Genomic DNA, 14553 nt, shown 5'->3' on the forward strand with positions numbered 1-14553 from the left:
ATTCTTCCTCCTGCTTATTTCCCTCCCTTAAAAAATCATAACGGGATGATGTGTCTTGAACTCTAGTTCACCACCTTTGTCATGAGCTCCTGGGAGCGGGCCAGCATCGGCACACAACCAAACACCAGCTTCCCTCAGGAACTGGGCAGCTGGTTGCTGTTCTCATCCAATATCTCACCATCCCCTTCAGAGACACCAGGCCACTCGTGCTGCCATGCCTGCCACTCAGCACGGGGCAAAGAGCCACCAAGGAAGGTCTGCCTTCAGACTGGGCCTTACTTTCTTCTACTGAGGTTTCCCAGTTTCTTTTCAGCCAGCTCATAGCCCAGACCAAATATTAACCTAAGATACCACACAAAGAACATTACATAGCTAAACTTCTTAAACTTCTTAATTTACAGGAAGTATGTTTAGGGGAACCTCATTTATTTTTTCTTTGCATCTAATTGATCATCAGCATCAAATATGAAAAGCCAATTATTTCCCAGGAGCGTTGGCAAACTGACGTCACTTCAGCAGCTCTGTACGCAGTATATAAAACTGAAAGGATTAAAGTTCAATTTTAATTGTGCAACTGATACCGTAAACAGGTGCTTTCTTCTAAGGATTTTTCATCTTTTGAGACGGCTTAGCATAAGAGTCAAATTTTGCTTTCAGTTATATGGCTATAAATCTGGAGTAACTCTGATAATCTCAAAGCAACACCAAACTCATGTTTTCTCCTTCACTGAAACTCTGAGATTGTGCAACAGAGGAAATAGCAACGATGGAGTAACTCCCGACTTTGAACAAGGCTAGTGAAACTAGTGCTTTGACTGTGTAAACTGCCTTTTCTCCTGCAAGCTAGTAATGCAATTAATCAATTACCTCACAGAAGAATCCCAAACTTTTCAACAGGATCCAGAAAAAGCAAACTTCTAAAGCCAGTGTTTTCCAAAGTATACGCTGAACTTGACTTTAAACCCGTAAAACTTCCTAATGGCCCACAGTTTCAGACTGAAGCAAAACTTCACAGCAAAGTAAAACCAGAGGTTTATAATGCATATGTTAACTAGCCTTTAACTGCAGCAGCACCTTATAGTGTCATATTGTGTTCTGTATATCACCCATTGTCCAACTTTGTAAATAAAGCTTTGACACGCTTTAAGTTTTTGGAGCACCACCTGTTATTTAGAGACTTCCTTTTATCCATAAACTGTCAAAAAAGATGCGTTTCAAGGGAGAGGGAGATTCAAAGGAGATCCATAGTTACTTAACAGCCTAATTTCTGGCACTAGCCACATGAAGACAAATTAAGACTTCAAATGCTTTTCTCCTCTGAACAGGTATTTGTCAAGCTTATCAACAAATGAGATTCTAAAACACTGCCTGTGAACAGTAGGGTAACCTGAAAACTTGCTCTATATCTATTATTGCAAAATAGACACCAAAAGGTAGGATCTATCTCACCTAATTTTAGCCACCTAAACTAAACAGTCGGCACCTTGTCTCAGTCACTGGAGCTTCCTCTACAGCCGATGGTATCACTCCCACCAATTTTAGCATGGAGAAAGAAACAATAAAGAAGGCACTGATGCTGCTGATTGGAGAGTACAGATCATTAGTTTATGATAGATGCCAAGGTCTCGGAGAATCCCACCATGACATGTCCCAACAGTATGCATGGGGTATAGCAGTCACCTGTATGGAAAGCTGCAGGCTTCACTCCCACAGCAAAGAGGTTCAAGTAATTGCAACACAGCCCTAGACCTGCCCTAGACCTGCTCCTAGAGGAGCAGGAGGAGGGTGCTGGTCCCTGGCTCCATCAAATGGGGGAATGGGGAATAAAGGAACCTGAAAAACAGCAAAAAGATATAACAGCTCATAATGCAATCCACAACTAGTAATGTCCAACTTATTTTACTAAAATATTTAAGTATGAGAAACCTTAATGAAATTTCCAACTCTCTGAAATGTTAAGGGGTCAGGCTTATCCCTGGCTTCTATCCACTTGCCTTACTTCAGCACAATTTGACTCCGATGAACCCCCCCCCTTTTTTTTTTTAAAACAAAATGTATTATGAATTTGCTTCCCTGTCATAACAAGCGCCCCTCAAATGTTGTTTTTCTTTTCCATAAACCCAAATAAAGAATTAAAACAACAGCATTAATTGCAAACACCTAGGCAAAGTAAGTTCAGGGAAAACATAAAGACTTTCCTAGAGGCCTGTTTGTCACAGGTTGTCTCTGATGCTTCTGATATTTTTGCTCTCTGGTACTTTTGAAGAAACACTGTGTTTCACAGATGGGGTGACTTCTTATTTATCCATCTTGCATAATGAAACACTTTTAGTAAAGACAAAAAGACTTTCTCCAGGTCGGTGGATCATTGATGGCTTGATTCTGAAGAAACAGTCCTGGCAATCTACACCTGAAAATAAAGTCATCTGGGAGACATTCAGAGACTTATCATCAAATCTGAACAGCTTGCCAAGGAAAAACTGTAGTGTCTTGAATCACCTATTTTAGCATGGCTTTTAAGTGCTGACCATGCCAGTGGACACACAATTAAAATGAACAGTCCTGAGTGTTTTGTTTCCAGATTTCATATGTAAACAAGGTGCAGTTGCATTGCCAGTCCCTCTCGTAACGTTGAATCTGTCAGTCATCTCCCAGCAAACGTGACAGAGGGAAAAGACTTCTCAAAGCTCCCTCAAGCTGCATGACCAGCTAGGGTAACAGCAGAAAAGACCTAAATTAAAACCTTCACGAAGGCAAAGCTGGCAAGAGTGGCGTACACCCTGCTTCACAGCAGCTAACCAGCCCATCACCACAGCTTACCAACCTGGCCACGAGCATCCATGTCACCCTCAGCTCGTGCACTCCATGCTGCCCCTTGGGTGGACTTGGTTTCAAGGGGAAGGGCTGAGAAGGACAGGGAAATTTTCAAGAAATATCTCAAATCCACAGGACATGAGGCTTCACCAGCTCTTCTGCTCACAGAACTACTTTTTTTTCTTTTTCTGTTATTTACTGTCTTCCAAAAGTTTGATGAAAGACCTTCATGAGCAGATACCACTTAAATGGAAAGTGGATGCCCTTTAGTGTTTCTTAAAATTGAACACTTTCATGAGTTGATATTCCAGGAAATTACCTATTATCATTTTGATCCCTTTAGGATTAAACTCTAGGAGGTTTAACTAGGATAACAAGATAAGAAAACAAATCCAAAGAAAGCATGCTTTAAATAAGATTTAAAGCCTTCCAAAAAATCTGTACTTGGTAACTTCAATGTAGTGTTGAATCAGACACGGCAGAACCTCATGCAACCCTTTCATGTATGTGAGATCTGTATCTTAATCTTCATTTTAGACAGTGCCAAATCAGACTGCTATCATTTGTAGCATTTGAGCCAATTATTTCCAGCAATTTTAAGCTGATTTATTACAGTTCTAACTCTGAACATTCATCATTCTGCAAACAGCCTAATGGGAGATGACCTATACCTTAACTTATACATTTTACAATGGTCTTCCTCTAAAACTGTCTGCCAATCACAGTATTTAAATCCTATAAAGTTTACTTCATGTTTTCTATACATTTGGATTAGAAGTCCACATTGTATTTTGTTAATGCATTGGGTTCACAGCTGAGGTACCATAACTTCAGTATGGAAAAAGTTGCTACCACAGCACTGCATTTCTCATTTGCTATTCCCTTGACTAACATCACCTAAGTGGCTGTGTTTGTCATCACAGAAATGGATGCTATTTTCTTCTAAAAAAATGTGTAAATTCTACCCATACAAAGCACACAAATGCTTGTAAGCAAGCTGTACACAGAAGCTCTACCAACCACCACAGTTGTGAGGGAATGCAATGCTACTCACGATAGAGAAGCAGTTCATTTTAGCCTCTTCAGTGCACAGCTAGGTACCATGGACAACAGTAGTAATTCATTTCCTTTTTTCAGGGCTTTTGAAAAAACAATGGCTCAGTTTCTAGTATGCCTGGCAGCCACAGACTGGGTCGACTTGCAGTCTGAGTGAATCTGAATGTGAATTTTGAAAGCAGAATCCATTACATGCTACAGAATTTCTTTTATTAGAATAGAAAAAGAGAGGTGAGAAATAACAACAATAAAACTGGAACTTGGGATGCACTCTGACACAGAACAGTTATGAAAAACAACAAAGTTTTCCTCACAGTACAATAATTCTTAAGGATGGACCAAAAGGATTATTTACCACTGCAATAAACTATATATTATCAATGAATGAGATGACTACTTTACTCCCTATATACGGTAAATAGACAACATAACCTGGATTGTTTTGGAAACCCATTATCAACAAAATCCTACTCAAAGAAATTAAGTCTGTCCCATCTCTAACAGATCACCTAAGATTATATTTGGGCAGCTAAAACCCAACACAGTTTTCCAAGTATGATTTTAGTTGGGTTACCTAATTTCCGAAAAGGATTTTGTCAGAGGAACTTAGGCAGAGGGTTTTTCAGTCAAGCCCATCTCCAACAACTCTTGCAGCATAAAAATATAGGAAAGACGTAAGCAGTTGGTGTCATAGAGCTCTTCTATGCTTCATACTCAAGTATTTTAAGATCTTCAAGTAGTTCTTTTGCAAGTGCTTGCAGATCTGCATTGCGGCTCTTTGACAGTGCAACGATACGCTGAAATGGCAAAGTATCACGCATCTCAGAGGCTGACTTGGCTAATACTTCTGGCTCCAGAATCACAGACTGGAGGAGCCGCAGAGCATGAAGACAAACTTCTGTATCTGGGTCTAAAAGCAGGGGAGGAAAAAAATCCAGTGCTTATTAGAAGCGAGTCCAAGAAAGTAGCATTAAAGCTCTACAGTGCCATTCCTCATGACCCACCAGGCAGACAGGGAATAACTAAAGTTTTGTAATTCACAGCTGCCATTTGGTGCTGGCTGGCTGGCTCTAGAAGGAACCTGAAAACAACATCTTTGCCCTCCTCAGCAGCCTGTGCTCAGCAGTGTTTGGGAGGGAGGGGTAACCAGGAACCTTTCTCTTGTTTTTCAAATGTTGAAGATACTATAAATCAGGGAATTTATCAACTTGAATTTATCTAGTCAGTAGCCAAGATGTACTGTTGGATGCAATCCAATCTAAGAGCAGAACAAGCTATATCCCATGACTATTCAGACTTAAAAAACAAACAGACCGACTAATCAGATCTGCAGTAAATCACCAGGCTTTTCTTTAATTTCATTTTATACAAGCCTTCAGGTTTCTTCAAAGCTCAATAAAATATTAATCTTTATAAAACTTTCTGATAACCATGTATCAACTTTCCAAGTGTTTAATTCAGTCTACACAAAATTGAAATGGGTACTGAAGCTAAGCGTTGCTGCTTAGGAATGCGTCAGAGAAATGTGGCAAAGACCTTTGACTGACTTAAGCTAGGAAGACATATAGTAACTGTACTGTTAAGAACACAGGATGCATTTTTAATTACTGAAACATTAGGAGCATTATATTTTAATTGTTCACAACAGTCCATTTGCATTTAGTTGTTTACAGCTTTATCAAAAGCATCTGGTAGAAAGCCCCGTTTCTGCACTTCTCTATTCTGCATACTCCAAATGAAAATGTATAATATATTTTTATGGCTGAAATAGTTATTTGTTCCACGTGCCATGCATTTTTTAATGTGTTTGTCATTAGCATACCTAGTCTTCAGCAAGCTTTTGATAAAGCATTGTGCAGAAACGTTGAGAAAAATTAATTCAGAACACTTTGCGCACAAAATCACCACAGAGACCAAAATCTCACTGAAGGAGCATAAATGCAGTGCAGCAATAAACCACACTGCACTGAGTTTGAAGGAAGCATTTGGTCGGCTGAGGCAAGTTCTTTCCTTTCCTGGCTTATTTAATACCTAACACTGGTGACCTGAAAAAGGACTAAGGAGAATTATTCATTAAAGCATAAGGGGAAATGTTGAAAGCACCCGGGCAGAAAAAGGAAAGTGATGGACAGTGAAGAAGACTATGGTTTAAGCATGAAACTAACTGTCGAGACAGGAATTTTTAAGTAATTCCCACTAGCACATGGCTGAAGTACAATATTAAAGATTGTGACATCTGATCTACACCCACAAGCCAGGCATTATCTCTCTCTTCCTCCATTTTCCATCATAAATGAGATACGTAGCTCTTTTCTATCATACCTTCTTCCCTATTTAAAGTGTAAACCTCTTAAGAAAGGAATTCTACTTTCTCCTGGGAAACTAGCAGAGTGGGGTATAACCTGAGGACACAGAAATTGTCCAAAACCAAACAATAACATGCATTTTCTGATTTTCTGTGCAATGAGAATTGGGCATACTGCACAACTTTAGACATTCAAATCAGCATTTTAAAAAACCCCAATGATTAGTGCTGCACACCCCGCAGAAGTGGCCTTACCCATAAGCACAGCCACTCCTGTTGCTACCACCTGGGCTGAAGGCTCTAAGGAGTCTCTTGCCATCATCATCTCCAGCAGTTCCTGCAGGTGCAATTTTCTGAGTGATGAGCAGTCATAACCCATGGAGAAACATTGGAACTCAGCCTCATAGACAGCAAGACTTTATGTCCAATTTCTTGGGCAGCAACACTTCATTGAATCCTTTTGAAAAAACTCGGGTGCAAGTTTTGGTTTTCAGATTTATTCTGACCTAATCAAAATATGACTAAAGCCTTGAATTCATCCTCCCATTCCTTCCATTTTTGTCTTCATGCCTGCCAGAGGTTTGTTTTTTTTTTTTTTAAAATCCCTATTTTTTTTGCCAGATATAATGTTCAAACCCTGCACATATCACCTGCTCCCTTTCTCTGTACTTAGTATTATTCTAAGTTTATTCAGAGGAAATAGCAGAAACAAACCATAGCCCAAATAGGTAAGAAGAAAGCAGCTTCTGGGAGTGAAATCTATGTAGTTCATTACGATCTTCCTCCATGTGACAGTATTCCTCTATGAAATAAAGCCATTAATACTTTTAATGGCTTGCACTACTGCTGGGAAGCTTCATATATGTAAGATGTTTTAAATCCCTAGATGAAAAGTGCTTAGTTATTAATACTATTACAGGCATCTATGTTATTATTATCTGCAAGTGTTTAAAGGCTGTAGAAAGTAAAGAATTGATCAGGGAAGGAGTGTTAGCAGGGCAGCTAACAAAATTAGGATCTGTAGGAGATCAGGAAATTATTTCCAGCTTGACAAGCAAGAACATTTTCCAGTAAGAGCAAAGAGGTTCTAGGAAGAATCTCCAGCAGCAGCCAGGGAAGCTCAACGGCTTGAGTCACTCAAATGAAGAACAGATTAGGCACTCAGGCATACAGCAAAGGAAGGAAATGATCCTGCACCAGAAGATGACTTAATATGCATTTAACCTCTGATTGCCATTGTTTTGCATGTATTTTGAGATGCTTTGAGTTAAATACATACATATGTCTTAAAATACACTCCCTTAGGATTACATGCGGTTTTGAGAATACTACTTATTACAGATAATCATGTTTCCTAAGAGGATTTTTAAAAAAACACACCCTAGAAGTCTTTCTCTTGTCTCTCCAATATCATTAGGATTTTTTTTTTTTTTCTAAAAACCCTGTCTAAAGAATACTCAGAAGAAATGTTAAGGAATCTTCATTATTCAGCATTATATTTATTTCAATAGCTTCCAGATTTAGTCATTTCTACACTAGCTGAGTAACATTTTGTTTGTACAAGATCAAAAAAATCCTTTAGCTGTAATCAAATCACTGCATCATACCCTCCCAACAACTAGCACACACTTCTCTTCAACTGAAATTTCAAAATGACAATCATTGTTTCTGGGGAATAGGGAAAGAAATCAAGCTGCTTGCCTCAGTCAGGGATCACAAGCGTAGCATAAGCCTACCACCATCATAAAACGCTGATGCAATTTTAACAAGGTGTTGAAACTGCTGGAGTTTGCTGACGTTCTGCTAGCTGCCAGCACTACCGTTTGATGTCACTGGCTTTCAGTCACTGACAAAAGCAACTGATAACGTGGACAGATTTTAGTCACATCTGTCATTAGCACCATGCTCTCAGATGAACTGTTCCCTACAGCAGGGTTTAAGTAATTGCATTACATCAATGCTAAATAGCTTATCTACAATTGGCTCTGAGTTGTGTGAACTCAATTTACACGTGCCCATGCCATTCCCTGGTCACCTGAATGCAAGATTTATTACCAAGCAAGCTGTTTACAGCTATGTCTATGTACAAAAGCAGTATTTCAAAAGCTTCCCACCACTGTCCTAAATGTCATTCAATTCAATTACTGTCTGATTCTAGCATGAAGGGGCAACCTGCCACTCCCCCTTTCCTTTTTACAAACTTGTCAGACTACCTACGTTCATAGCATGTCTAACAGAGAGAGCTAGGGCCACAGCTTGCCCCATGTAAGATCTCTTTGCGTTGCCAATGCTGGTGGAGCTGAGCCAGTATCTGCAGCAGTAGAGAGTTTTCCAGACATTTTCATAATGCTGACAGGTCTGAGGAGACAAATAGTGTTGCAATAAAGACACTGTGTGGGGAAGGAGCAGGGAGAACACCATAGCAGAAAAAATAACTTCAATGCTGCAATTCCTACAGACACAAATGCACTTTCTCTCTGCAACATACTTGCCCAAGCTCCTGTATAACAGCTGGGTTTGCTTCAGTCTCCTCCCTGGCCAGGTGGCTGCTCTCACATGGAGTTCAGCTAACCAGAATTCCCCATTCTCCTACAGACACATGCCTGTCACGCTTGTATCAGGGAAATCCTTGAGAGAGACTCCCAGGGCCCAGATTGAAGCAGCAATTCGGTCCCGATTTGCCTGACTGCTACTTAGGGGCTGCAAGTGAAAAAGAACTTGCACAGACATCGCTCTGCAGCTGGCAGATTTGTGGGTGAGCTGTTAATTGCCCAGCTCCCATCAATCCTATCTTGGGCTTCTGAGGATTCCCACAGTAGCTACTGAACGAGAGAGTAACAACATAAGAACAAACCAATGCTTTACAGTGACAGCTGCATTTTACCAGAGCTAAGGTTTCTTACATATATTCTCAAAAGGAGAAACACTGTGCTCCTCAGGAGAACGCCAGTTTGCATGAGTCTGCTGTTAGGCACAGCGAGGACCTAGTCAAGGAACTCCTGCTCAGATGGCAAGGACAGCCACACCGTGCCCAGCCGGAGCTCCATCTGGGCAAGTATCGCTTGCAGCAGCTGCTCAGAGAAGAGTATGGAAAAGGGCAAGCGTTCAGTGAGACTTCCCCCGGCCACTCTTCCAGCCTCTCAGCTAACTGTGGTTCAGGGACTTTCTGCGTCAGAGCTGACATCTTTGCACTTAAGAAAATGGATATGGTCTTAAAGGGCAAGAAGGGTAATCCTCTTTTTAAGCTTAGTTTCATAGTCTGAAGAGTATGAAACTGTTGAGCGCTTGAAAGACTGGTAACTGAGGTTTTGATTTATGAACCAAAATTTATTTTAATACAGACATCAGTTTATAAATAGGGGGGTTCTGTTTGTCCAGATGGCTTTTAAACAACGTGCTGCCATGCAAATAACCTGAATTTTCAAAACCTCTCACAGCCATAACCAATTCAGACAGAAAAGCTAGGCATTAGAAACCTTCAGGGTTAGTCATGAAAAGCAAATATTGAAGGATGCAGGCAGCATTAGCAAAATGAGAATGTGCTTCATAGAGGCATTTATAATAGAGACCATCATTTGCAAAGAATTTGGATAAACAAGGTTAGATTTCCATGTGGAACTGTGGTGCAGGAAACTGGAGGGCACGATCTAAAATTAGTCAGACTTCTCTTGTTGTCTTTTGTTTAATGAAGTACCTGGAGCAATTTCCCAGCTATAGATCAGAAATGTCACTGACATAGTCTCTCTGAATTTCACACTTTCTCATCTATCCAAAGAGAGCAATTTTCTTTGAATACATTCAAAGAAAAGTAGGGAAAACCAGAATAAAGATACAGGATAATAAAAAAAAAAAAAAACCCAAAACAAAACCAACCTCAAAACCCACCCAACAACATAAAAACCCAGAGAAGAGCCTAGACCCTTTTTCTCCAGCACCCATTTGCTGGTAGATGTTCTGTATGATCAAAAATGAAAAACATAAATCTAGTCTTTATTATTAATACCTGAGCTGACTGCATCTTCTTATTCTTCAAAAGATCCTTGGCAGAGAAAAGTCCCAGTCTACCTCTTTGGGAATTACAGAATAAAAGTCTTATATTGCATCTATAGACGTAAAGCACCAGAAAAAATATTGACAAATCTCAGGTGTGTTTCTACCCAAAATTATATAACTTCTTTTTCTGTTGCTGAGGACAGGGCTTCTTTAAATCTGAAAGTTATGTGAAACCCTTAGCCAAGACATCAGCGCAGAGACAGCAGCTGATGGAGGAAACTAAAGCTGCCTATTTTCTCCAAGATGGGAACAGCTGCTCTGCAAACAAATGGTGCTCCACAAGAAGAGAACTCTACTGATCCTACAAACTGCTCCATGGACAGAAATCTGAGTCATCATTCACGTGTTTTACACTGGTACCAAGCTGGGAAGCTATAGGTAGGTATAGCCGATACCTACGCAAGACTACAACAGCTACGTAAGCTATCAGAGTATATTCTTCAGTGATCAGTGTTGCTTATTAAAGGGTGCCCATCTTTTAGACAGTGTTTAAAAAGGCGGAAAAAAAAGAAAAAATAGCCCACCTCATAGAGTGCTAAAACTACAGAGATCTGCATTACCTTCAAAAAGCATGTCAAACATTTGTTTTTCTCCCATTATCAGTATAGCCTGCAGCAGAAAGAGCTGTTAAGAATGCTCGTTAGCAAGTGTGAAGTCATATGGCTCATTCAAATTTTCCAAAGACAGTAGGACAGACGAACCCAGTTTGCTGTTAACATTCTTACTCCACTAGAAATCTATATTAGATTTTTCCTCCTTTCTCTTCCAATCCATGTATTCAATGTCAAGCCGTATTTCTGTCTCTTCAAAATGCCTGCTAGACAACCTGAATCAAATCCCTCTTTGCTTCAGATACAACAAAGGGGAATAAAGAAAAATCAAGTTAATTATTTGCTCTCTTCACTTAATGGGAAGGACACTCTCCTTCAGGGGACAGTAAGACTGGGCAGAGACTGAGAATTCAGAGAAGGAATTTGAGGGGTTTATCAGCTGCATACAAGCCAGTGGGAGAAAAATGGCCTTGATGTATAGGCTGAGGTCACAGGCACTTGTAGATTGACTATGGAAAAGCAAACAGGATGATTCTCTGAAAAAAAAAAAAAAAAAAAGTCAGAGGATGATTTCTGGGGCCTCTCTTAGTGGGAATGCTGATAAAAGCTTACAGATCTGTGGAAAGCTGAATCATCTCATAAGCCTTAATCAAAACACTCTTTGAAGAAGCTTCCTGCAGGAAGGCAGCATATACAGGATACCCTGCCAGCAGAGTGTAGTGCTCTACACTCTTGCATGGAAAGAACTGTTAAGACCTTATGCTGTAGCAGCTCCAGGTGTTTATAAGCTGAATCATGGCTAGCAGGAGCTGAAGATGCTGGCCACGGAAACAGGAGAGGAGGAAGAGTGGGAGGAAGCTACTAAGTTTTGCAAGTTGAAACATGAAGAAATAGATTAAATGTAGAGAGAACTACAGAGATGTCATACAAAATGATGGGAACAAGATCAGGTCTTGGATCTGACCTCTCATCTGATACACAAACTAGTCAGCCTTCTCCCTTGACAGTAAGCAGACTTCCTCTGAAGTCAGAATCTGAACCAGCAGGTGTCATTTATCTGAGAATCTTCCTCCTTTGCTGTAACTGGAAAACTTTATTATCAAAAAGAGAAGGAATTAGCCATGCCTGTACTTCCTTCTACAACTCAGCCATACACAATCAACACTTTCAAAACGCAGAGTAGCCTTTCCATTACCAGCTGCAAATTAATTATAACTATGTCCCATTTCATCCTCTTACGTGACCTAGGAACCTTCTTCAAACAACAGACTGCATCAAACGATTAGCGTCTTTGTTTTATCCCAACATTTAGAAGGGCACATTAGGAATGCATAGTTAGACAGGGGTTTTGAGGATTTTTTTTTTTTGCTAGAACAACAGCTTATGTATATATTAGCCAAACAAAGTAGAAGGAAAATCTGGACTAACATATGTTAACTTCTAAGCACAGCAGAACAAAGGACCATGTATTCAGTGTTCTCCGAGAATACAATTTTTCTCAAACTATATTAAAAAAACCCTATAAAACTGGTGTTTTCCAACAGACTTACAAGGATTACTTAATTTTCTGAGATCTCAGAAGAGAGAGCCTATGGCGTTGCAAAGCAGGAAATTATTTGGTGAAAAGCACGAGTACTTTTCTGTAAAATAGTTGAGGGAACTGTGAGCAATACAAGTAGCTTCCAGTTTACCAGCCCAAATCAAAGCTTTTACAAAACTTCAATATCAAATTATTTCCTTGAAAAAGCAGATGCAACCTCTCTGACTTCAGTTGCTGTTAGTATTTACTTGTATTTTAGCAGGGTCTCACATAGCAGCACAGAGTGCCGGGATGACTAACCTCTCTAGTCCTATGAACTACGCACCAAAATCTTCTCATGGGACATGCCACAAAAACTTGAGAAAGCCAAGACAGAGCAACTCTAGGAGCAGTTCATAGGCAGGACAGTATCACGGCTCTGCCCTTACTGCTGTCCTCACTGTCCCTTACAAGCTGTGCACACAACTGCCAACCAAGTCCAACGCGCATTGGCAACGTCAATCTCTGCTGGCTCCTGCGCAGGGATTTGAAGCCTCCGAAAGAACAGAGCCTTGCTGTCACTCATGTACCTGACAGCAGCAACAGAAGTCCCTGATGTCCTTGAAGTCCTGCATTGGCCAAAGGCAAAGCTGGGAATAGTACTCAAGCCCTGCAAGCCCAAATCCTATTAGAGCACAAGGCCTCTCTTCAGCTGTAGAAAGGGTCACTTTTGTCACTGGTGAGTGTAGTTACAGAGGTTGGCTTCTCTCCCCAAAGTGTGTCAGAACACAGTTACATTTTCTTTTGTTAAGTGGTAGTGAACTGATACATAGTTTCCCCTCAGGGTTTATTTTAAAGTTGGCGTGTGAAAATACAGGTGGCTTTTTTAAATCCACTTCATCAAATTTCTCCATTCCCTATTTTTAATTCTACCATCCATAAATTTTATATTAATGGAATACCACATACAGTGCCAAAAATGTTGTGGGAAGTGCGCATCTCCCTCTAGCTGTTTGCCTTTTCTGTTTACTTTTAATCTGACAAAAGCTATACATAATCAGGTTACACATATAAATTTCTCGTTTGTTATTTGCAACACATATTGTCAACCTACAATCCCCAAAGTCACAATTTCCAAGGTTCTTAGAGCAACTTACCATTCAATAGCCACCAAAGCAAAGGAGTAAAACCTGGACTTTCACTGATGTACTTCAAGCCTTTCAAGTTGATACTCACATTGTAAAGTGACATTAGCATTAGCCTAGAATCAAACGGAAAAAGAATAGATGTGATGTCCTTTGACTTCTTTGCATGTTTTTGCACCTTTTGCTATTTATGCCAAGCATGTACTGATGCAGAAGCCTACTCTAATAATTTATATTTTGATAAAAGAGACAAGTCTCAAAGCAATGTTGTGCAAAACCTTGTCTCTACTGTTAAATCATGTATTTCAAACACATGGAAAAATATCCCATGCGAGAACAAGAAAGTCTCAAACTCCATGAGATTCATTACACGAGATGTGCAAAACCAGGACTTGGCTTTATGTGACCACACAACCTACACAACAGAGCTTTCGTGGTGACGATCCCTACTGGGCAGATGATCATCTCAAATAAGCTGTTTGCCTTGACATATGAAAGGGCCACTAGGAAACACAGAAAGTAAGTCTGTATACTCAGTACTAGAAACATCAAAGGAAGTTTCTGCTCCATCTGTTGTGCAACACCGGCCTTTCTGTACACTGACCCTCCAGTCAGCTGAAACACAGACACATTGCTTATGCCATCCTCCTTCACATAACCTCCTGTTCTCCTGGAAATTGGAACAGATGCAATACATAGCCAGCATACAGCAAACACCAAGGTAGTCTCTCTCCACTGGTAGGGGAAGTTACCACGCCTACAGAAGCATTTGGAAGAAGGGGTTGGGCCTGAAGGAGGGAAAAGGAGGGTATTAGTAGTCCCAGTTCATCTTAGCACACTCCCTCCTAAGCTAGACTCGTCCCTTCTGCTATGGGTACAAGGCAGGGAACCGGCTTGCTCTGCCTGCTCTCCAGCCCCTCGCAGTCAGGCAGGGCCATATGATCTGCACCATCAAGTGAGAACTTGCTGTGAAAAAAACGACTGCTTGTCTCAAAAAGTCATCATGGACTTTCCTATTTACTCTGCGTCAGGAATCCAGATTGCTTATGTTCAATGTACAAATGGAATTTTTTTTTTTTTTTTAAAGTCAGTAACAACGGAATTTACAGT

The 14553-nt window shown here is 40.3% G+C and overlaps 1 protein-coding gene across 1 annotated transcript in view; it reads right to left on the bottom strand.

The window, feature by feature from the left end:
- Positions 1 to 4571: 4571 nt before the first annotated feature.
- Positions 4572 to 14553, bottom strand: part of HSF2BP (heat shock transcription factor 2 binding protein) — a 34226-nt gene continuing 24244 nt past the window's right edge. Inside the window, exons 7-8 of the mRNA XM_075727746.1 lie at positions 13456 to 13559; positions 4572 to 4780 (exon numbers count right to left, since the gene is read on the bottom strand). Coding sequence (XP_075583861.1) covers positions 4572 to 4780; positions 13456 to 13559 — 313 coding nt within the window. The remainder of the gene's footprint in view (positions 4781 to 13455; positions 13560 to 14553) is intronic.

This window comes from Pelecanus crispus, chromosome 1, assembly GCF_030463565.1.
Source record: "Pelecanus crispus isolate bPelCri1 chromosome 1, bPelCri1.pri, whole genome shotgun sequence".
In the NCBI taxonomy this organism is placed as follows: domain Eukaryota; kingdom Metazoa; phylum Chordata; class Aves; order Pelecaniformes; family Pelecanidae; genus Pelecanus; species Pelecanus crispus.